This window comes from Zea mays, chromosome 9, assembly GCF_902167145.1.
Source record: "Zea mays cultivar B73 chromosome 9, Zm-B73-REFERENCE-NAM-5.0, whole genome shotgun sequence".
Taxonomy (NCBI): Eukaryota; Viridiplantae; Streptophyta; class Magnoliopsida; order Poales; family Poaceae; genus Zea; species Zea mays.
In genome coordinates, this window is record NC_050104.1 from 25,326,016 (window position 1) to 25,350,181 (window position 24,166).

General features: G+C 46.7%; 1 protein-coding gene and 1 long non-coding RNA gene across 2 annotated transcripts; one reads left to right on the forward strand and one right to left on the reverse strand.

Annotated features, from left to right (window-relative positions):
* Nucleotides 1-5,058: 5,058 nt before the first annotated feature.
* LOC103638132 (uncharacterized) lies at nt 5,059-13,386 on the forward strand. The gene is made up of 2 exons (XR_558582.4): nt 5,059-5,420; nt 7,946-13,386. It is a non-coding gene; the product is annotated as an uncharacterized lncRNA (long non-coding RNA).
* A 1,883-nt stretch (nt 13,387-15,269) lies between these two features.
* On the reverse strand, nt 15,270-18,874 carry LOC103638133 (alpha/beta-Hydrolases superfamily protein). The gene is made up of 3 exons (XM_008661115.4): nt 17,436-18,874; nt 17,075-17,280; nt 15,270-15,926 (listed from the first exon to the last, which is right to left on the reverse strand). The coding sequence occupies exons 1-3, from the start codon at nt 18,408-18,410 to the stop codon at nt 15,608-15,610; spliced, it is 1,500 nt and encodes a 499-aa protein (XP_008659337.1). The 5' UTR covers nt 18,411-18,874; the 3' UTR covers nt 15,270-15,607.
* Between the last annotated feature and the right edge of the window lie 5,292 nt (nt 18,875-24,166).

Sequence of the window (24,166 nt, forward strand, 5' to 3'; positions counted from 1 at the left end):
ATTGGAAGCGACAACGGGACAGAGTTCAAGAACTCTCAAATTGAAGGCTTCATTGAGGAGGAGGGCATCAAGCATGAGTTCTCTTCTCCCTACACGCCACAACAAAATGGTGTAGTGGAGAGGAAGAATCGAACTCTATTGGACATGGCAAGAACCATGCTTGATGAGTACAAGACTTCGGATCGGTTTTGGGCCGAGGCGATCAACACCGCCCGCTACGCCATCAACTGGTTATATCTACACCGAATCTCAAGAAGACATCCTATGAACTCCTAACCGGTAAAAAGCCCAACATTTCATATTTTAGAGTTTTTGGTAGCAAATGCTTTATTCTTGTTAAAAGAGGTAGAAAATCTAAATTTGCTCCTAAAACTGTAGAAGGCTTTTTACTTGGTTATGACTCAAACACAAGGGCATATAGGGTCTTTAACAAGTCCACTGGACTAGTTGAAGTCTCATGTGACGTTGTGTTTGATGAGACTAACGGCTCTCAAGTAGAGCAAGTTGATCTTGATGAGATAGGTGATGAAGAGGCTCCGTGCATCGCGCTAAGGAACATGTCCATCGGGGATGTGTGTCCTAAGGAATCCGAAGAGCCTCCAAAAACACAAGATCAACCGTCCTCCTCCACGCAAGCATCTCCACCAACTCAAAATGAGGATGAGGCTCAAGTTGATGAAGGGCAAGATCAAGAAGATGAGCCACCTCAAGATGATGACAATGATCAAGGGGGAGATGCAAATGATCAAGAAAAGGAGGATGATGAAGAACCAAGACCGCCACACCCAAGAGTCCATCAAGCAATACAACGAGATCACCCTGTCGACACCATCCTCGACGATATTCATAAGGGGGTAACCACTCGATCTCGTGTTGCACATTTCTGTGAGCATTACTCTTTTGTTTCCTCTATTGAGCCACACAGGGTAGAGGAAGCACTTCAAGATTCGGATTGGGTGATGGCAATGCAAGAAGAGCTCAACAACTTCACGAGGAACGAGGTATGGCATTTGGTTCCACGTCCTAACCAAAATGTTGTAGGAACCAAGTGGGTCTTCCGCAACAAACAAGATGAGCATGGTGTGGTGACAAGGAACAAAGCTCGACTTGTCGCCAAGGGATACTCTCAAGTCGAAGGTTTGGATTTCGGTGAAACCTATGCACCCGTAGCTAGGCTTGAGTCAATTCGTATATTATTGGCCTATGCTACTTACCATGGCTTTAAGCTTTATCAAATGGACGTGAAAAGTGCTTTCCTCAATGGACCAATCAAGGAAGAGGTCTATGTTGAGCAACCTCCCGGCTTTGAAGATAGTGAGTACCCTAACCATGTCTATAGGCTCTCTAAGGCGCTTTATGGGCTCAAGCAAGCCCCAAGAGCATGGTATGAATGCCTTAGAGATTTCCTCATTGCTAATGGCTTCAAAGTCGGCAAGGCCGATCCTACTTTATTCACTAAAACTCTTGACAATGATTTGTTTGTATGCCAAATTTATGTTGATGATATCATATTTGGGTCTACTAACGAATCTACTTGTGAAGAATTTAGTAGGATCATGACACAAAAATTCGAGATGTCTATGATGGGGGAGTTGAAGTATTTTCTAGGATTTCAAGTCAAGCAACTCCAAGAGGGCACCTTCATTTGTCAAACGAAGTACACTCAAGACATTCTAACCAAGTTTGGAATGAAGGATGCCAAGCCCATCAAGACTCCCATGGGAACAAATGGGCATCTCGACCTCGACACGGGAGGTAAGTCCGTGGATCAAAAGGAATACCGGTCAATGATTGGTTCATTGCTTTATTTATGTGCATCTCGACCGGACATTATGCTTTCTGTTTGCATGTGTGCAAGATTCCAATCCGACCCTAAGGAATCCCACCTTACGGCCGTAAAACGAATCTTGAGATATTTGGCTTATACTCCTAAGTTTGGGCTTTGGTACCCTCGGGGATCCACTTTTGATTTAATTGGTTATTCGGATGCCGATTGGGCGGGGTGTAAGATTAATAGAAAGAGCACATCGGGGACTTGCCAGTTCTTGGGAAGATCCTTGGTGTCTTGGGCTTCAAAGAAGCAAAATTCGGTCGCTCTGTCAACCGCCGAAGTCGAGTACATTGCCGCAGGTCATTGTTGCGCGCAATTGCTTTGGATGAGGCAAACCCTGCGGGACTACGGTTACAAATTAACCAAAGTCCCTTTGCTATGTGATAATGAGAGTGCAATCAAAATGGCCGACAATCCCGTCGAGCATAGCCGCACTAAGCACATAGCTATTCGGTATCATTTTCTTAGGGATCACCAACAAAAGGGAGATATCGAGATTGCATACATTAATACTAAAGATCAATTAGCCGATATTTTTACCAAGCCTCTTGATGAACAAACTTTTACCAAACTTAGGCATGAGCTCAATATTCTTGATTCTAGAAATTTCTTTTGCTAACTTGCACACATAGCTCACGAATATACCTTTGATCATGTCTCTTTCATATGCTATGACTAATGTGTTTTCAAGTGTATTTCAAACCAAGTCATAAGGTATATTAAAAGGGAATTGGAGTCTTCGGCGAAGACAAAGGCTTCCACTCCACTCTCCTACTCATCCTTCGCCGTCACTCCGAGCATCTCTCCAACTTTGGTATAACCTTCACTCATTTATTTTATGACCAAAGGAGGAGAAAGTACTTCAGAGGGCTCTAATGATTCCGTTTTTGGCGATTCATGCTAAAGGGGGAGAAAGTAAGAGCCCAAAGCAAAAGGACCGCACCACCACCCATTTCAAAAACTTCGTGTTTTCAAAGAATTTTATCAATTGGTATCCTATTGTGTTCAAAAGGAGGAGAAAGTAGTATTTCAAAGATGATATATCAAAACCCTCTTAAACACTAAGAGGAGGATTTCATTAAGGGGGAGTTTTGTTTAATCAAAGGAGAAGCATTTGAAACAGGGGGAGTAAATTTCAAAATCTTGAAAATGCTTTGCAAAATCTTATTCATTTACCTTTGACTATTTGCAAAAGAACTTTGAAATGGATTTACAAAAGAGTTTGCAAAAACAAAACATGTGGTGCAAGCGTGGTCCAAAATGTTATATAAGAAAGAAACAATCCATGCATATCTTGTAAGTATTTATATTGGCTCAATTTCAAGCAACCTTTGCACTTACATTATGCAAACTAGTTCAATTATGCACTTCTATATTTGCTTTGGTTTGTGTTGGCATCAATCACCAAAAATGGGGAGATTGAAAGAGAATTAGGCTTACACCTAGTTCCTAAATAATTTTGGTGGTTGAATTGCACAACACAAATAATTGGACTAACTAGTTTGCTCTAGTATATAAGTTATACAGGTGTAACAGGTTCACACTTAGCCAATAAAAAGACCAAGTGTTGGGTTCAACAAAAGAGCATGGGCCAACCGAAGGCACCTCTGGTGGGGCGCACCGGACTGTCCGGTGCACCACCGGACAGTGTCCGGTGCACCAGAGGACTCCAACTCAAACTCGCCACCTTCGGGAATTTCCAGAGCGACTCCGCTATAATTCACCGGACTGTCCGGTGTACACCGGACAGTGTCCGGTGCTATAAGGGAGAGCCGCCTCAGGAACTCGCAAGCCTCGGGTCTTCACTTCAGCCGCTCCGCTATAATTCACCGGACTGTCCGGTGTACACCGGACTGTCCGGTGCAACAGCGGAGCAACGACTATTTCGGCGCCAACGGCTACCTGCGCTGCATTTAATGCCCGCACAGCGCGCGCAGAAGTCAGGCGCGCCCATACTGGCGCACCGGACAATGAACAGTACTTGTCCGGTGTGCACCAGACATCCAGGCGGGCCCACAAGTCAGAAGCTCCAACGGTCGGAATCCAACGGAACTGGTGACGTGGCTGGGGCACCGGACATGTCCGGTGTGCACCGGACTGTCCGGTGCGCCATCGAACAGACAGCCCCACCAACGGTCATGTTTGGTGGTTGGGGCTATAAATACCCCAACCATCCCACCATTCATGGCATCCAAGTTTTCCACTTCTCAACCACTTACAAGAGCTAGGCATTCAATTCTAGACACACCAAAGAGATCAAATCCTCTCCAATTCCACACAAGGCTTTAGTGATTAGCGAGGGAGATTTGTCGTGTTCTTTTGAGCTCTTGCGCTTGGATTGCTTCTTTTCTTTCTCACTTGTTCTTGAGATCAAAACTCCATTGTAATCAAGGCAAGAGACACCAATTATGTGGTGGCCCTTGCGGGGAAGTTTTGTTCCCGACTTTGATTTGAGAAGAGAAGCTCACTCGGTCGGAAGGACTGTTTGAGGGAGGGAAGGGTTGAAAGAGACCCGGCCTTTGTGGCCTCCTCAACGGGGAGTAGGTTTGAGAGAACCGAACCTCGGTAAAACAAATCCGCGTGTCACACTCTTCATTTGCTTGCGATTTGTTTTCCACCCTCTCTCGCGGACTCGGTTTTATTTCTAACGCTAACCCGGCTTGTAGTTGTGTTTATATTTGTAAAATTTCAGTTTCGCCCTATTCACCCCCCCTCTAGGCGACTATCAAATTGAAATCTTACTAATGGAATAGACTAATTTTTTAGAATATGACATTCCACTACTTTCCAAAGTTATCATATAAGTATATCTCAAATTCATGGGATGAAAGATGAAAATTGATTCTATATATTTAAATGTTATGTTTCCGATGTACAACTTATAACACAATATTATACTTACTTTAGTATAATATAAATGTAGTATATAACTATCTCTTTCATATAATTTAAAATAATATACAAATATATTACATATATAAATATATGAACTTAATTAGTTTCGTCTAAATTATAATTATTAAAATGGAATTCAATTTCAACGAAACAAACGGGGTCTTAGAAAAATTATGTTGCCAAACTAACCATAAATGTTTGTGGGATAGGGACGGGGTCTTAAAAAAATTATGTTGCCAAACTAACCATAAATATTTGTGGGATAGGGACGGATAATTTTTTGTCCAATTCTCCATTGACATATCTATCCACCAGACCACGACTCCACCTCCACATTGGACGAAAAGCCAGATTCTGCTATTTCTCACGCTATCTCCCACTCGCGGCGCCGGCGACTACACCATTGAAACCCACAGGCCACACAGCGCAGGAACAAAAAACGGCGGCGCGATAAGAAGGGCGCCGCTGTTGGCGCCGGGCCGGCCCGCTCCCGAGCGGTGTCCTTCTTCAGGTCCGCCCTCCGGAGCAACCCCTCTCACTTCCCCGCCGCGCCGCGTCGGACTGCGGACCCCTTGGGCTTGCGACGGTGCTGCTCAGCTGCTGCTGCTGGGGTCGGGGCTCGTGCTCGGGCGACGCGGGATTTGAGTCGCCATTATTGGATTTTTCTTCCATTGATTGCGAACATTTTGTTCTGGTACGCTCTGTGTCTACTCCTGCTCGTCCTTGTCCCCCTCGTACTCGCGCCGCCGTCGTCGTCGTCGTGTCTTTGACCTTGAATGCTAGATTGCATTCTTTCTTGGACGGAGGAAGCACTTATTTGTGTATATTTCTACATCTTCTAAACCCAAACCCTAGATCGAATCGAGTTTGTGCGCGGACCGTTCTCCGGATCGGCTGTCGCTTCACATAAACACCAGCAAGGTGCCGTCTCGCCGCCGTTCCATTGCCTGGCAGTTGGCATCGATGGCGGCAGGGGCTGGGAACCATGCGGTGGCGCCTGACATGGCTTCCGAGTCAAGTTTGACCTGCTGCGGTGCTCTGCTACGCTACTCCTGATGGATGAATGGATCATGGATACTACCCCACTCCCCACTGGAGCCCTGATGCTCCGCAGTGGTGATATCCTTCCCCCAGTGTTCTTAAGGCGCCTAGGCGAGCAAGTGGACCAGACAACCGCCTTAGCGCCTAGGCGGTGCCTAGGCGACGCCTAGGCGGGAATGGCGAGCAAGGCGACCAGTTTTGCCCGGGCGCCTGGACGCCTAGGCGACGCCTTAAGAACACTGTCTTCCCCTGTTGTTGCCTCTTGCCTGTGGGATATTTAACTTTTTGCAATCTTCTCTCCTTCACCCTGCCTTATTTTTTCTAGGGGTGGGCACACCTGGTGGGGAGAAATTTGTAATTGTGTCATTATAAAACGTGTGTTTCGCTAGATTGCCATTAAATAAATGAGTTTTGTTCGTATGCTATTATGAACAATAACGTATACGCTAAAATGCCATTTGCTTGTTTAATAAAACAAAAAAGACTGAATACAATTTTGTGGAACATTCTACCTTATGGCCCTGCCTGATGTCCTCTGCTCCTACTCCCGAACGAACCCATGTTTCTAGAGAACTCGACGGTGGCCTCGAAGACCTGCTTGCTTGCAGTCGAGAATGGCACGTCCCTGGCCACCAGCCCGATGACCACTTGCGTAGGCCCGACAAGCATCTCGCGTGCACTCGACGCGGAGGCTGGACCCAAGGAATCTCATGAGGTAGCTGCGGTTGCCGGCGGCATGGTACAGGCGGCCGCCCATAGGCTACATGAGCTCGTCCTGGTACATAGTGGAGTTGTAGTAGTCGCTGAGCTCCAGGAACGTGCGCGTGTAGGAGCCCCGGTATGCGTCGGCGAATGCAAACAGCCGCTCGATGTGGTCGAGGAGGAGCGAAGACATGTACGTCGCGTTGGCGGGCTTGTACACCAGGAACGCCGACGCGTCCCGAACTTCACGTGGTCGCCTGTGTCGTACATGCCCCTGGATAGGTCCAGCTTGGCATCCTCGCCGTCGCGCAACGCCGAGTCCCCTCGCCACGAGATCATGTTGTTCACCAGCTTCCCGACGAGGATGGACGCTGAAGGGCGACGACGCCGATGAGGACAAGCAGTAGCACGCCTCCATCGTCTGATGAGGATGAGCGGCGCACACTTGGCGGGAGAGCTGCAAGGCGCGGGCAACCAGCTGCAGGCGTGGCGCGGGGCCGAAGAGCACCAGCGCAAGCCCCTTGCAGGCGCGGGCTCAACACTGGAAAGAAGAAACACACGTGACGTAGAGAAAGGGAAAAGGAGGAGAGGGGCAAGACAATCTGTTGGTTTTCTACAATTAAATTGGAGTTATTTTAGTTTTTGTTAAACAACCAAATGACATTTTAGCGTGTACACCATGGTTCATAATGGCATCTGGATGAAACCCATTCATTTGATGGCAATATAGCAAAACCCACGTTTCATAATGACACAATTCCAAATTTCTCCCTGCTGGGTGCTTGTTGCCGGCGCGAAGGGTCCAACGAAGACACGGGTGCCTCCGTGCCTGCCATAGGGTTGGCATTGTGTGCTGCGATCTGATATTCTGCTTTGAGCACATGATACCTTGCCACTCTGCTTTGCTCCGAATGTTCCTAGCCGTATGCTCCTCATCCTCACCACCTCGGTTCATTTGGATGGGCAATGCGTAAGGGATCAGGAATTCAGGATCTGGAGATATAAAGAGGTGTTTTTCTGACTTGAGCGAAGTCCCAAGTGAAAATTTATTTAGTCCAACCATGTTGGCCATGGAAATGGACTCGGACCGATGAATGGATTGCTGATGAGGGGCGATGATGTTCAACCTTTTATAAATTGCCTGCCATTGAGCAATAGTATCTATCAGAGCTAACCCTCTTCCCTCATGAAGCCTATTTTAATCATCCCTTTTTGTTTGTGGCTCTGACTAGGATGGTCATTTGGATATGTGACAACCAGCACAGTTCCACTTACATTGGGATTAGGGATGAAAACGGATACTTATTCGGATATCATCACCACCACACCACTCCCATGGCGGTTTAATCTGCTGTTTGAGTTGTTTCATACTTTTATTCTGTTTTGTATTTATGCTCTTGTGTGTTCTTATCTGCATGTTCTTTTGTGCCTTTTTGCATGTCCTGTTGATGCTGTACGCCTGCACCCTGCTCTAAGGCTGCCCTTCACTTGTCTTTCTGCTGGATCTGGACCTGCTACCTGGGTCAATATTATTGAGAATTTGAGACTAATATGGCAAGTCAGTATCATCTCATATGCACCTACCTAAATGCCCCTCAAGAATAAAAAAAACAAGTTTCCAGTGTGGGGCAGTGATCAATAACTATGGCTGACAAAAGCGCCTTGGAGCAATCAAGGCTGCTATGGGTACCAAACTGGAATACTCATGTCCATCTCTTGGAGATCTTTTCAATTAGCTCTAATGATAGTGGCTTTGTCCCTGGATGGTCATGCCCTCTTCATGTGTGATAACCGGGGCAACTCCACTTATCATGTCAGGAGAAGTTGATGTGGTGATAAAAGATGATGGGGATAAGGTTAAATGATTGGGCAAAGGCGAAGCTGAGCCCCCCTTTCAACACATACATGCAAAGAAAAGGGAATAAGAAACATGAGTTTATGTTGTCTCTTCCCTTTTCTGTTGAATATGTTGTTGCTGTGTGTTTTCTTGTCTAACCTACATATTTTCTAACTCCATTCCTTTTGTTGCATTTGTCAAACACCATGCATTTACCTTTGGATTCCATTTATCAGTAGGTTGAGATGTTTCCTAGTTTCTGACATTGATTCTGCTATAATTGTTTGCAATAGCCGTGTTTTGCATGATGGATACTTTCTGATAACTTTGTTCATCCCAGAATTTATTGCAGAATTTCATGAGTTATGTCTCACTACTGTTGGAACTGGGTAGTTTGGAAATAAGAGGGCATTGTGTTTTCCCAATTACTTCTTCTGGTCCATCATAACTATTACAGCTGTGCAGGGTGCAACATTGGTCCGTTTTGGTAGTTCCTATGCATCCCTTTGTTCTTCAGATATTTTTTGTCGCTTGTCTGATGGTCTTCCTTTCTTGTTTGGAACTGTTCTTCAGTGGCTGTGACGATCAAATGCCCCAGCTCCATAAAGCTATTACGTTTTAGCATTCTGGATTCTTACCTTTGGTATTTTGCTCAATATGCTGCTAAACTAGGATGGCTTGTACCATGTACAAGCAACCGGTTTGCAACTAGTTGTTGTCATTGCTATGGTGGTGGTGTAGTATATATCCAACTGAACAATCCTACTCAAAAAGTTCATTTAGAAAGGGATGGAGGGAGTACACGTTTCTTCTGCAAGTATTGTGTTGATACTGGGGCACATCTGAGCCATCCAACATGACATTACTCTTTTTGTTCTGTCATATACTTTTGTTTACGAGTCTATTTCGTCTGTGTATCCTACCATTTTCAGTGATTTCAACTTGGGATCAGGATCATGATACTGATGGGGCGAATTGTCAACATTGATTTGATGTCACAATATTCTTGACTTGGGTAAATTCGGTGCATAGATTCCTCGTGTTTTTGGTTTGGATGCTCAAACTTAGTTGGATGAATTGCTCATTTTGTTCTAAAGAACGATTTTCTTTTCCACACTCATTTAACTAGATTCAATCGTCCACTAATACTTATAAGTGGTTCGCTAATGTGTCCTTACTTCTGTGGCATGAGGCATTAGTGGTCCTAATCACGTCCCATGGCCTTGATGAATCTTGATTGATCAGTCAAACGGATACACATGCTACATCATAGCCATGAGCACGACTGTACTTTCTGGTCATGTGCGTGAAAGCTTCTCTATGCATGTGCTATTCACATATGAGCAGACTATTTCTTTCTGTGTTGTTCACATGCATATCAATCGATTTTGCCAAGTGCGGAAACATTGGGAGTTGGGATGACAAGTTGTTGGAGAGGGTTTTCTTTCAATCCTGCCAAAAAAACCAAGATTGGGAGTGGGTTCTGGGAAATATTGGAGATGCTTTGATTGGGATTAGTGGTTGTTCACATATCTTCGCTACTGATGGCTGGAACATGAATACTTCTCCTGATTCGCTGCATTGGTGATCTCCTTCCCCTGCAGTTGCCTCTGGAACATTTAACTTTTTTGCCATCTTCTCTCCTTCACCCTTGCCTTTTCTCCCCTTCCTCTTCTCTCCGCTTGTGCTCTCTTTCATGTTGATCACTGGGTGGCAGCTGCCGCTCTATGCAGGTGCCTTGGTCTTGTTGGGCCCTTTGCCAGGTCTTAATCCGGCACTTTGCTGGCGACAGAATCACTTGCTGCAAAAGCTGAATCCTTAGAGCTTTTCAGTGTTGAGAGACAACTGATTAGTTCCAAAGGTAGGAAGTTAATCTCCAGCTAGGTAACGACTCGTTGATAGCTATGAAAGCTAGGTTTTACGGCTTACAGAACCTTGTTAAGCAAGGAATCAGCACCACAGCTGGGAATGTTTGTGCCATTTTCACTTCCAGCTCCTGCTCTAATCAAGTCAATTCCAACTTGGACTATCACACAGATAGTGCTAGGCGAGTAATCACTAATCAGGTAAGTTGACTTGCCATAGGGGCACACACTTGCCTGTTCAGCCATCCCTTTTTGTTCGTGGTTTTGCCTAGGATGGTCACTTGGATGACAACAAGCACAGTTCCTGTTGGAACTGCGACTTCTGAGGTGGTATGTGTGGTGAGGGGAAGGTTGAGGCTCAGGACCACGGAGCTTGGGCACCGTGGCTGCTAGCTGGAAGAGTCGAAGGGACGAGGAACTGTTCACGCAGCGTGGCGAACAGTAGTTGTAGGTGAATAGTGACGCGAATGAACAGTACCTTGGATGAACCGTATGCGGCGAGCAGTATATGGGTTTGGGGAAGCACGGGCAAGATACTTGCCTGCTTACTCTTTCATTGATCGAAGGGTACATTAGCAACCGTCCTTATCTAATATTTTATCTAACCAATTTCTTATCCTTCTAAACAAACTCTGTTTGTTCTCATACATCCAAACAAACTCTATCCCCAGACTACGACTGGCGCTTATCCATCTAAACAACTAGCTGATTTTATTAGGGCTGTTGTGCTGCCGGTCATAACAGTTCCACTCACATTAGGATGAGTAAATTGGGCAGCAAGAGAAGGGAGGACCTGGTTTCTATGATTGAGCACAGGTGATGCTAAGCCCTTTTTGTATGGTTTATGCTGCGATGCTTTATGACTATGTTTTTTTGTTTCATACTGCACTTGGGTGGCTATGATGGTTCAACTTTCCATTAACGAGCTTCTGCACTCTACTACCATCTTATGAGCTGGACTGGGATATTTTATGATGTTTGCTGCTTAACTAGGATGGCCCATGCCTTACTAGAAGGTGGTTCTATCTCTGTTTGCTTCTTAACTAGGATGCCTTGCGCCTCTAGCAGTCACCCAAAAAAAAACAAGTCTACTGCTGGCTGGCTGGATTGGATACATGTATTGGTCATGATGATTCTCTCGTCATTACTCTTTAGCACAGATGCGCTGCAGTGATGATCCCCAGATCCACTGCTGTTGCCTGTGTTGCCATCTGCTCTGATGACCCTGTTCACCCCTGCCTTTTCTTCTCGTGTTCACCTTGTCTCCTCTCTCTCTCTCTCTCTGTGTGTGTGTGTGTGTGTTCTGCACCGCAGGAAGGGCATACCTAGTGGATGCTCATTGCCGGAAAAGTGCCTGACAAACCTGGCGAAGGGTCCAACAAAGACCTGGGCACCACGTTGGACATGGAAAGGGGTCCTATTCTGTGAATGGAGTGCTGAACGGCTGATGAGTGATGAGGGGCGATGATGCTCAACCTTTTCTGGATTGCATGGCACTGAACAATGAAGGCAGCTACGAGTGTCTAATTAGAGCTAACCCTCTCTCCTCTTGAAGCTTATTTTAATCACCCCTTTTTGTTTGTGGTTCTGCCTAGGATAGTCATTCAGAGATGTGACAACCAGCACAGTTCCACTTACATTGAGATGACTAAGTTGCGCTGCAAGAGAAATGTGAAGTCGTTTTGCATGATTGAATAAGGGTGATGCTGAGCCCTTCTTTTATAGGTTATGTTATCATGCTTTATGTTTTATCCTTTTGTTTTATACTAACTCTTGAGTGACTATGATGGTTCAAATTTCCATTAGAGAGCTGTGCACTAAAGGAGATGTCCTCCATCTTGATTTGAGATCTTCTGAGCTGGTACTGCAGATACAGTCCAAACAAAAAGCTATTCTGTCTCCATTTGTTGTGTAACTAGGATGGCTTGTACCTCACTAGTCACTACCTCCATCTCGAAAGGAATGCAATTTTGTCTATGCACCCTGACAAGCATTCGTTTTGGGGGCAGTGGTAAGTACAAGTAACCAGTTATGCGGCCATGGGAGAGACAGAAAGAGAGAGAGAGAGAGAGGTTACATTGTGCTTCCACTATAAATTGCACTTGCTATGATGATAATGGTTGAATCTGAGCCACTCAAGTGACCTTTTTCCTCCTAGTACCACTGTCTGAATACTCCTGCCCCCTTACCCCCAATTCCCATGGTGTTTTAATGATTGGTTTTGCTGATGTTGCAGCTAATGAGACAGCTAATCTGCTCTTTGAATTGGTTAAAGCTTTTATTCTGTTTTGTACTCGTGTGCTCATATCTGCTTGTTCTTTTGTGCTACTTTGCAAGTCCTGTTGATGATATGCCCTGATTTTGGGCTGTTCTTCATTTGCCTTGCTGCTGGATTTGAACCTGCGCCCTTGGTTAATGTTTGTAGGACTGATATGCTAAGTTAGTTCCATGTCATAAGTTCCTACCTAAGTGCCGCTCAATAACGATGAAATAAAATTCCAATGTGAGGCAATGATCTGTATCATGGTTGACACAAGCACCTTTGAGCAATCAAGGCTGCTATGTTGTTAACCTTGCTCTTAGAGGACATGGAAATGGACTCGAATATGTGAAATGGACTGCTGACGAAGGGCGATGATGCTCAACCTTTTCGGAGTCGCACGCCATTGAGCAACCAAGGCAGCTGCGTGTCTGGTAGCCTATTTAATAATCCCTTTTTGTTTGTGGTTCTGCCTAGGATGGTCACCTGGATGGATATATGACAACCAGGACAGTTCCACTCACAATAGGATGAGTAGATTGGGCAGAAAGAGAAGGGAGGGCCTGATTTCTATGATTGAGCAAAGGAGATGCTGAGCTGAGCCCCTTTCGTATGGTTTATGCAGCGGTGCTTTATGGCTCTGTTTTTTGTTTCATACCGCGCTTGAGTGGCTAAGATTGTTCTGCTTTCCATTACAGAGCTTCTGCACTCTACCATCTTCTGAGCTGATGATACCTGGGATATTCTTTGACGTTTGCTGCTTTACTACGATGGCCCATGCCTTACTAGAAGGTGATTCTATATCTGTTTGCTGCTTTAACTAGGATGCCTTGCACCTTAGAGCATCTCTAGCAGTCACCAAAAGAAAAGACAGGTTGTGCATCCTTGACAACAAATTCACCTCCCCATGATAGGGAGTAGCGGTCATCCGTGTATCTCTGCGTGTTTTTTCCAAGCGTTGATAGATTCGGGAGTTGTAGCAAGTTCTTTTTTTTTCTTGTTCATGTCAGATTGAGTGGTTTGTTTTTTTTTCTTACACAATTGCCATTGTGCTGATAATGGTTAGATTTGAGTCACTCAAGTTACCTCCTTTTCTTCTAGTACGACTGCACCCCTCGCTCCGGCGGTTTGTATTGCCGCTGATCCAGTTAATGTGCTCTTTGAGTCGGTTCATACTTTCTATTCCGTTTTGTATCTTGTACTGTGTCGTCTTGTTCTTTTGTGCTCTTTTCCATGTCCTGTTGGCGCTCTTCACTTGTCTGGGGCACCGGCCACCGCTGCGCCATTCCCCGTCTCGCTCCAACACGTGGTAGCAACGGTGGCCGCCACCTCTTCTCGGTTTGCTTGGACTTCTCTACTGCCGTTGCCGCTTCACGGATCAGTAATAAATCTTACAAGCCTGTTTACAAATGCTATTCATTTTGCAGCTGTTTAGTCCATCACGGATTCTTTATGGAGTTTCCCAATCTAAATCTCTGGTAGCTGGTGTTTGAATCTTTCAATGTCAGAAATGTAGTGGTTATTGGCTAGGGATCCATGAGGCTGCGGTGTGTCTTACCAATCAGAGATCTATCTGTCTGTTATGGTATCTTTTACGCTAATTCTTTAATTCAATAATTATGAGATTTTGGTGATGACTGGTCAAAATTGAGCCAGCTCTGTAATTCATAATTCATAGTTTGGTAATTCAATAATTATGAGATTTTGGTGTACAGATTATTTTGACGAAACAAATGCTGTAGTGCTGTACATTAAGTAGGCGCGGGATGGGCTTGTGGTGGAGGGAATGCCGTGGTGGAAGGGAGTGGAGAGCAGCGCAGTGGAGTCTTGGAGACTGGAGACACCGTGCACAACGCGATCCGCATCTGCTTGTTTGTATAGTTACGCAGCAGGAGTCCATGGAAATCACAAATGTCGACCACGCAAGTCACACCGCCACGTATGGGCGCCATGTCAAATGTAAGTGAGCCGGCAAAGGGCCCACTCCAAATCAACCTTTCAGGAGTTTCCATGGACTGGGCTCCAACTCCAAGAGACCGCACAAGTGCAGAGCGTGATTTGTTGGGCACGAAACACGGCAACCACCGGCCCAGTTTTGTGCTGAACTATGCGAGCATGATTCCTTAACAACCTGGCAGTTGGTTGAATTGTACGTGCTGGCACTGTGGTCGGCTAGGCCCAACCATGGCGTAGTTAGTAGTCCCTGACAAAAGGCAGCCATGCAATGCAATGCTCATCCTTGAGCTTGAGCTGGGGCAGGTGCTGGCACAGGACCAGCCGGCCAGGACTTGACCGAAAGGGTCGACGGGGATTTCCCCCAAAAGGAGAGGCGACGGTCGACGGATATGCAGCAAGGCAAACGCAGCAAGCAGACGCAAGGCGATGGAAAAAAAAAACCAAGACAAGAGATTAGGTGTGGCATTGATTGACGGGGCGGAGCATGAGCAAGCGCAGTCCCTTTCGCGCCATTGCATTGAACACCGCCGGCATGCATGCGTATACAGGCGACGAGCGAGACCGAATTGAAGGGGCGGATGAATATAATATAATCAGTCGTCGTGCGTAAAGCGAAGCACACACGCACGCAGGTCCCCCTCGGCCCGCGCGCGATCGAGGCGTGGCTGTCACACGTACAGCTCATATAGAGGCGTCAATGGAAATTATGAAACCAACTTGTGCAGCTTCCTTTAAATTCTGCTTTGACACGACGGGCGGGCGTCGTCGTCGTCGTCGTCGTCTCCGATGCTGTCGATCGAGTTGGTGGCAAGGTAGCTAGCTGCTGATGGGAACCGACTCTAGTTGGTCCAATCGAACAATCAATAATAGGGACTGAATGACTGACTGACTGACGAGTGAGTCTCGTACTCTCGTATAGGTTTAGGGTATACATACACATATATATATATGGTCCGTTGAGGACACTCGAATTTATACCAGAAAAAAAAAGAGAGAGAGAGAGATGATACAGCGGTCATCCTACAATTGTACGTACATGTTCTTGGATGTTTTGCAGGCTACCATGCATGTTATTGCCTAGCTTCATTCGTTCTGTGCACACTGACTGCCAGAACCAGAACCAGCAGCAGCAGCAAAAGCGTTTGTCGTCCGAGAGGGACGTACGCAAGCAACGCAACGCAACGCAACGGGTACGTACTAGCAGAGGCAGCTAGCGCTAGCTAGTCGGCCCTCCAGATGGCCTCTAGCTCGGCGGCGAAGAGTCGCTCCTGTCCGACGACGATGGTGATGTGGTCCTTGCGGTCGTAGACGGTGACGCGCGCGCGGGGCACCCTGGCGCCCGCCGCCAGCGTGCATTCGACGGGGAGCAGCTCGTCGTCGCGGCCGTGGAAGAACGCCACCTTGCAGGACAGCCCCCTGTCCACCGCGTCCAGGTACGCGCCCATCCGCCCCGCGCTGCCGCAGATGATGTTGTGCAGCGTGTGCCACGCCGCGTTGTGCGTGTGGCACATGAACGCCTCGATCAGGAACGTCCGCACCCTGCGTGGTAGTCATGCATCAGCATTGCATGGGAGCCTGCGAGGCACGACAGACAGACAGACAGGCAGGAGGCAGCAGCAGTAAAACAAGGAGGAGGAGGGGATGGAGTGGAGTGGAGTCGATCGGCTTGCTTGCCACATGCGCCTGGCCCATGTGTTGGGGGCGTGCGTGCGTGTGCGGAACTGCAGATAGATCTGGTGCAGTCAGTCAGTCAGAGTGTGGCAACCAGGAGGATTGATGGAGCCCACGCTTTCGCCTGTCGATCCGGCCGTGCAGGGAACCTTCTCTGCTTCACCTGCCCACTGCTAAACCTGATGGGCCATGGCACTGCTCTGTACTGTCCTGTTCGGTTCACTGAACCATAGGACAGTTACAGGCACTGGTGTACAGACAGCCACCGGTACGGCACGTCGGTACCGTTCCGTTTCGTGCTACTGGAGTACTGACTGACTGCAGGCCGTTCCTTCCTTCGTCGGCTCGGTCCAGACCTTGGGGGGCCCCGGCGACCGGCCGGAGTGTCCGGGCACGGCTGTCGCCGACCAGCGCACGGCGCGTCGGTAGACTGGAGGCCGACGATCGAATAATTGGGCGCGCGGGGCGGTTGGGGATTAAACTTAAGACGGGGCCGCCGATTCAGCTAAAAAAGGGCGCGCGGGTCGCCATCGCCGCCGTGCTGGGCTGTCTCATCAGTAGTAAACGGAGCCGTCGTGTCGATGAAGCTAGCTACTCGTAGCTAGCTAGCTAGCCAGACCAGCAGCATTTTCAGGCTCCATTGATGGCGGAGACGCACGCAGCTAGGCCGCACTGGCACTGGACACAAGAGCAGGGGACGTACAGGTGCCGCTACCACTGGAGTCACTGGACATGATCCAGTAGCAAACATTAGGAGTACAGAGTACTAGTCTAGTCTAGAAATATATGCAGACGCGTCCTGGATCACTGTAGCATAGTGCTACTGTACGCAAGCAGGTGTTGCCATGCCATGGTGCGTGTGACACTAACTAGCCAGAGTGAGCACACGACTCGCTCGACACGACGGTGGCAGTGGCAGGTGCAGTTGCAGCGCCGTGCCGGTAGTAGTTATTAAAGAAGGAAGGCAAGCGTTTGGTTCGGGAGAGACCAGAGAACACGGCAAGAAAAAGGGCTACCTGTTCCTGGTGAAGATCCTGAAGAGGCGGTCCCAGACGCGGTGGTGGCGGCAGATGGTGAGGCAGATGGTGCGGCTCACGTGCTCGTACCAGCACGCCATGGACGCCCCGAACGCGATCGGCGGCCACACCCGCCGCGGAGCCACGCGCCGCATCACGTACTGCGCCGCCGACTCCGACTCCGACTCCGGCACCGGGAAGTAGGGCTGCACACACACAACACAAGCCCACACAGCAGCTAGTCGCGCCGGTCAAGTCACTCCAACGAACAACCAATCGTCCGCCCGCGCACGCGCGCGCTTACAATTCACGTGACACGTAGTTTTAGGTCATCACGTCAGATAGATGCACACGTACGTACCGGCGCGAGGAGCGTGAGCGACCTGACGGCGGCGGGGTACTTGACGGCGAGGGCGAGCGCCAGCACGGACCCGAGGGAGTGCGCCACCACGTGGAACGACCCGATCCGGTAGCGCCGGAGCACGGAGCGCTCGATCATCTCCACGTGCTCGCGCAGCGTGTACAGCGACTCCGCCGGCTTGGGGCTGCGCCCGAACCCCAGCAGGTCCACGGCGAACATCCGGTACCGGGACCGCGCCGAGGGGCTGAACGCCGGGAACACCGTCTCCGTCCAGAACACGGACGACGAGATGAAGCCGTGGATGAACACCACGTCCTCCGTCTCCACCGCCATCGCCGGCGCCTGGACGTGCACGTACAGGTGGGACGACGACGCCGGGGACCCGCTCCAGGCGTGGCACACCTTGCAGTCGCAGTCGGACCAGCACGGCGCCTGCCGCGGCGGCCGCGGGGCCCGGTCCATCTTCCCGCGGATCAGCTCCGCGATGGCGGGGCTCACGGTGAGCGCGGGGGCCACGCCGCTGCCGCTGCCGTTGCCCGCCCGCGTCGCGTCGGCCAGCAGCGACGGCCGCACGTACAGCGTGTCCGACACGTCCTCCAGCTGCAGCTTCGCGGACGACGCCGACAGCCGCACCACCTTGGGCCCGCCCGCCGCTGGTGGCGCGGCGGCGAGGGGCAGCTGCGCCGCCCGCGGGCCCGACGCCGCCGCGCAGTAGCACGACTTCCACTCCGCCTCCGCCGCGTAGTCCACCAGCTTGTACACCAGGCACAGCACCACGTCCAGCACGTCCAGCGCCGAGAACACCACGAAGCTCACCGCGCAGTTGAGCGCGCACCCGGCCACGCCCAGCACCGACGCCACCTTCGCGCGCGCCGCGCCCCACTCTCCGCCGGCGCAGCCGCCTCCACCAGCAGCAGCTCCCCCCATGCCGCCGGCCGACGCCTTCTCTTGCCACACGCAGGTCGCAATGTGCATTGCTCGCTCCCCGGCCGGACTCAGCCGAGCAACCGACGCCGCCCAGCCAGAGCGAGCGAGCAGCCAACCGACGGCGCGCGGCGGAGCAAACGAGCAGCTGGCCTTTTGTAACAAGAGTTTACTACGCGGAGCGATGAGACAGCCGGAGGGTTTAACGCGGAAGAAGAAAGGCGCGCATTTAAGCGCGGTTGGAGGCGGGCGGGGCGGGTGGCTTTCGTTTCTTGCGCGACGTCCTCCTTCCTTTCCTCGCTTTTGGACTTTGGAGTGGGGCGGGCGTCGGGGCAATGCGTTGGTTGGGTTAAATAGACACGGCCTCCTCTCCCTCTCCCTCTTCCTCGCCTCGCCTCCAGCTGCTTGGTTCGTTGCTTGTGCGGCGGCGGCGGCTGCCGGGCCACACAGGCCCCACGCCCACCGCCACCAGCTGAAAGCTATATGCGCCCAGCGGCATTTATTTTTTCCTCCCTCCCTCGCTCAGGAGGAGTCAGGACTCGATCTGGAGGAGGGTTAACGGTTGTCCATCATCTGGGTTTCGAGCAGTGTTCACGTTTCCGCCTTGATGACGCATGCATGCATCAACGTGGCTAACGGCTGATGAATGGGTTTCTCAGAAACAGGGGCCGTGTAGTACATTTTTAGGGTGTTTGGTTTTAGAAATCAGTTATTTCATCATCTTATCACTCTTTTTTTTTTGTGTGTGGTACGTACCAAAAAAGCGTTTTTCACTTGGAGCTCTTGAATTTTCAAGGCAATACCACCGACAACGAGGGAAATTAGAGGTGACGAATACATTTTAATCCATCCCTAACCGAACAAGCTCTAACGATTAGACTTTGGCAAAGGTGCGCTCGTGTTGTACCGGTTCCTTTTGCATGTCATTTGGCCATTAACATGAAAAAAACATGCATCCAAGTGGTGCCTCAGGAATTTCATCTATATATTGTTTATGTCATTGACTTTGGTACCAATGAGTACCTTGACCATTACTTTTCATAACTACTTATATTAGTTGTCTTGTTTAGCCGTTGACATTCTGTGTATGTATATTATATATAGCGATTTCTGAACGGGATCATCTTTGGTTTTGGAGCACAGTTCTCCTTTCTGTCTTGATGACGGTGCATCCATGTGAGTGCCGGTTGATGTGTTTATATTCAAGCCGATAAGGAATTGTCCATGATAAATGTGCACCCAAGTGCCATATTGATTCCTTTTGCATGTCATTTGAGTCGTGTGAACATGGAAATCATGCGCCCAAATAGTACCTCGATTTATTACCACCTGCTGTTCAGGTCATCCATATGGTACCGATGGATACTTTAACCGTTACTTTTCATAACTACATGTATATGTATATACTAAGTGTTTGAATGCACTAGAAATAATAATTAGTTAGCTAAAAATTGTTAGTAGAATTAGCTACCTAACTATTAACTAATTTACAAAAATAGTTAATAGTTAAACTTCACCAAGCGAGCGAGTTGCTGCCAAAGTCAGTTTCATGGGTAATTCTTGAGCCGTCACATATGCATGCAAAGGCGTTGCTTCCACTATGGTCTGGACATGGAAAAGGAGTTGTGCAGCCTACTCCTTATGTTGCGTCACTGTTCATATCTCGGTTATACAACTTTTCAAAATTAACAATCTGTGTGCTAGGATGGTCCAACATGTAATCCAATAGACCTTCTAGCTTTAGTGTGTTCAGGAGAAACGTGTCGTTTGTACGGCCAAACTTTTGTATCTTAATTACAATGATGCATAAATCTTAATTTTACGTATTGCAGGAAAAAAACATGTGTGACCAGCAGAGTGGTCAAGCCAACAGCAAAGCTAAGCTAGATAAATAGGCAGAGGGCACGACAGTGATCATTGAGACCTTTGGAGGAACCCCCATCCATGTCGTCACTGTTGCTAGTTGCTCACATGTACTCCCCTACCTACAACGTTGTGGCTTGTGTATTAGAAACTAGACTAGAAAGGTTGCTTAAATATAATAGACTTGTTTTGATTATTGGGTCTTTTCTTATTTTGATTCTTAGCTCATTTGGTTTCTTCTTTGGAGGGTTCCTCCTAACATTCATTATCACTCTCATTAGGATCTACCTTTTGACCCTTAGCTATGAAGCATGATGGAGTGTTGAAGAGTGATGCATTGTTGTTGTTGTTGTTGATGCGGTGCTTGCAACCTCCTTCTTCTTTATATCCTTCTTTTCTTAATAATCGTGTTTACTTTTACTCGAGAATGCATAAAAATCCCATTCCACACAATAAGCATGTCCTTTCTTTTTCTTCTTGAAATCCATCTCCTTGCTTTTTTCTCTATTGTTATCTCCATTTCCTTCATCATTGTGTAAGCATTCAACAATTAGGTGTTCTTGGCTTCCAAACTTGAAGCGCCTTCTGTCTTCTTTGATGAGTGATTCTTTTTTGAACCGTATCCCTTCACATTTCGATAAAAGCATCATACGAAGAGGGTCATACCTTCGTCTTCTTCACTTGAACTTGAGAGTATTTATCACTGTCACTAGATTTTTTCTTCTTCTTCTTGTCCTTGTTGTTGGATGTGTTGTGGCTTTCAATGCCAAGCTTTTATTCTTGTTGTCTTATTATTTACTTTATCCTTCCTATCATGCATGGTAAGCGTCTTATGTCATCACATCGTCACAAAGAACTTGGTAGGAGTAATGCTTTTCAAACCATATCTCATAATGGTTGTGACCAATATATGGAATCTTATTTGGAGACAAAATAAGAAGCAACGAGAGAAGCATTTGTTTCACTTACTTTATCTCCTAAGTTTCTAAGCTCATTTATAATGACACTGAGCCTATGAAACATTCTAGGGATGCTTCGATTTTATTGCATCTAAACATTGTCAATTTATACTTGAGTAAACCATTTTTTGTCATTTATAACCCACCAATGAACCCAGTTTATTATAATGATATCATATTTTCTTACAATAACTGATAAATCAATTATCTGTTACTACTAACTCACTAGTCAACCACGCACTAACCCACCTTAATAAAAAATCCCATGAATGGCTAGTACGTACTAAGAGTTTCACCTAGCAGTAATCATATCCTGAATAAGGGCCTGTTTGTTTCAGATTATAGATTATATAATCTAGATTATAATCTAGATCATATAATCCAGATTATAATCTGTCTAGATTATAATCTGTATATAGCTGTTTGGTAGTCTGGATTATACAAATGCAGATTATTGTTATCTAACACACAAAGTCAACAATGCCCTTGTTTTTTATTTGATTTCTTTTTTGCAGGTATATGTCATTCTATCGATTCATACAAATATTTTGAAGATACGAAAAATAGATGCCATTTCGTACATCTTATTTATGCACAAGAAAGTATCTATAAATAAAATTACATTCTCCTAGCAAACAATGCATTTGCAATTTGATCTCGAATATTATTCATGTCGACCTCTCCCTCATCATCTCCCAATTGACTTGTACTATCTTGTTGTGTTGGAGGAATTGGCATATAGTTCTCATCTCGATCGCACCGATCAAACTCTTTGTCGGCCAGTTTGCTGTCTCGAATGAAATTATGTAGAGCCATACATGCATGTATTATTTTTGACTGCTTCAGCATTGGATAGCTTGGTAAATCCAGTAAAATTCTCCATTTCATCTTCAAAACACCGAAGGAACGCTCGATATGATTACGAAGAGAGGAGTGTAATTGGTTGAATACCTCTTTTCTCCCACTTGCCCGTGGTCCTGCTCTAAACTCTGGCAAATGGTATTTCACACCTTTGTATGGAGCTAGATAACCCTTCTGGTTTGGATATCCAGAGTCAACGAGGTAAAATTTTCCTACAATTTTATTTCCAACATAAAATTTAAAAAACATAGTTTTTAATTCAAAATAAAACATGTGTACAAATAATCATACCTGGTGGAGGATGAGGAAAGATGGTGTCATACTTGTGCAAAGCATCATTAAATACTCTCATATCATGCACCGATCCGGGCCATCCCGCAACAACGAAAGTGAATCTCATGTCGAAATCACAAATAACTAACACATTTTGAGTCGGATAACCGTGTCGACCCACGTGTTGGACAACTTTTGATGATGGTACAACTACTGGAATGTGGGTACCATCTATTGCACCTATACAATTGTTAAAATGTGGTGCAAATCGATCGCTTAGCAACTTTGGATGAGGTGTTAGGAAATCAGGATCACTAGGCTTCACAAGATCCTTAGACATACGATATACACATTCCAACACTTCACTTATTTTTCTACTAATGGTTTCTTTGGACCTTCCAAACCGATTCTTCACTTGAACAAAAGATTGAGGAGCACCAACAGTCCATAGAAACATTGCCAAAGCTTCAATAGATGTCATTTTTTTACTTGATGTCAACCCATATGACGATACTAACAAATCATGCAAACTTTCAAACAACTGTCTGCTCATCCTAAACATGTCATAACATTGTATAGGATCACTAGTTGTTCTCATCACCCAATCATATCCAGTCGTCAAAGGTTCTGATCTCACAGATTTGTTCAAGTAAGTTTCGGTGTAGAACATACCAAGTCCAAAATTAACTGGTTCAAAATTTCTCAAAGTCTTAACTCGATCAAGTGCAACAACCATTGACATGACCACCTCATCATCATCACTTGAACCACTGTCCATCTACACATAACATAATACAATAACACAATATGGTTTTGTTCACAATAAAATAACAAGGTCTCATGACATAGTTGATGACGATAAGTAACAATGTTCATGTTCAGTACGCATAACATAACAAGTATTGTAATTAAAAACTCAAAACAATATCTCATAAAATATCTACTAAATGTAGCCTGCATTAGCACAATGCCGCTTCAACCATAATAGCCTTCCTTCATCTGTCTCAAATGCTTTGAATGTTGCCCTGTTCTCAGCTTTCTTAAACAATTCAGTTGCCATGAAATGTTCCACTGACCCTTCTCTTGCCCCACATCGAACTGCTATTTGTTGAACTTCCTTGATCTGTTCATCCAAATGCTGACCAAGCATGACCATCTCAGAAATTTTACAATTATTCTTTAAGGTCTCATGAATGCCCTGCATAACTTTAACCATTGGATTTTTAGTGCGCTTCCTTGGACTAGTTGCAGTACTAGCATTTGGATGTTGAGAGGGCCTCTTGCTCACAGATGTACTGGGGGGAGACATATATGTGTCAGCATGTTCTGGAGTATAGTTTGCAGGCACATCATCAGCACCCAACTCTTCACCAGGAGCACATGCACCAGAGCCATCCACAACAACGCCTCCAAACAATTGTTGTAACAGCTCTTCATGATCAGGAGGACCTTTTTTCAGTTTTTTCCAGTGAGAGTTGCCCTGCACACACGTACAATAATGGTTAATCCAATGTCATTACAATAACTGTATAAAATGAAGTAATTGTACAAAATTAAATAAGTGATACCTTAGTAACACGATTCCAATAGTCCTCAGGTGCATCCACAGTTTTTAATGCAGAATTCCATCCTAATCCAGTATTTGCATTTAATTGCAACCAAAAACCATATAAACCTTTCAGTAAGTCCAATTTATTCTTCAATTGAAGCCTTGAATGGTGCAACCCTGTTGCTATCTTGTACTTTTCAGCTATGTTGTTGTAACCACGGGTAGTCATGATGTCGTTCGGCCTATTACCAGCATTGATTTCTTGGATACAGATTTCACAAAATACTCTAGTGTTCTCAAAA

Excerpts from the sequence above, each read along its gene's own strand:
- LOC103638133 (XM_008661115.4), bottom strand. The coding sequence starts at position 18,410 with ATGCACATTGCGACCTGCGTGTGGCAAGAGAAGGCGTCGGCCGGCGGC. Across the intron at positions 17,281-17,435 it reads CGCTCACGCTCCTCGCGCCG|CCCTACTTCCCGGTGCCGGA; the intron begins GTACGTACGTGT and ends GTGTGTGTGCAG. Across the intron at positions 15,927-17,074 it reads AGGATCTTCACCAGGAACAG|GGTGCGGACGTTCCTGATCG; the intron begins GTAGCCCTTTTT and ends ACTACCACGCAG.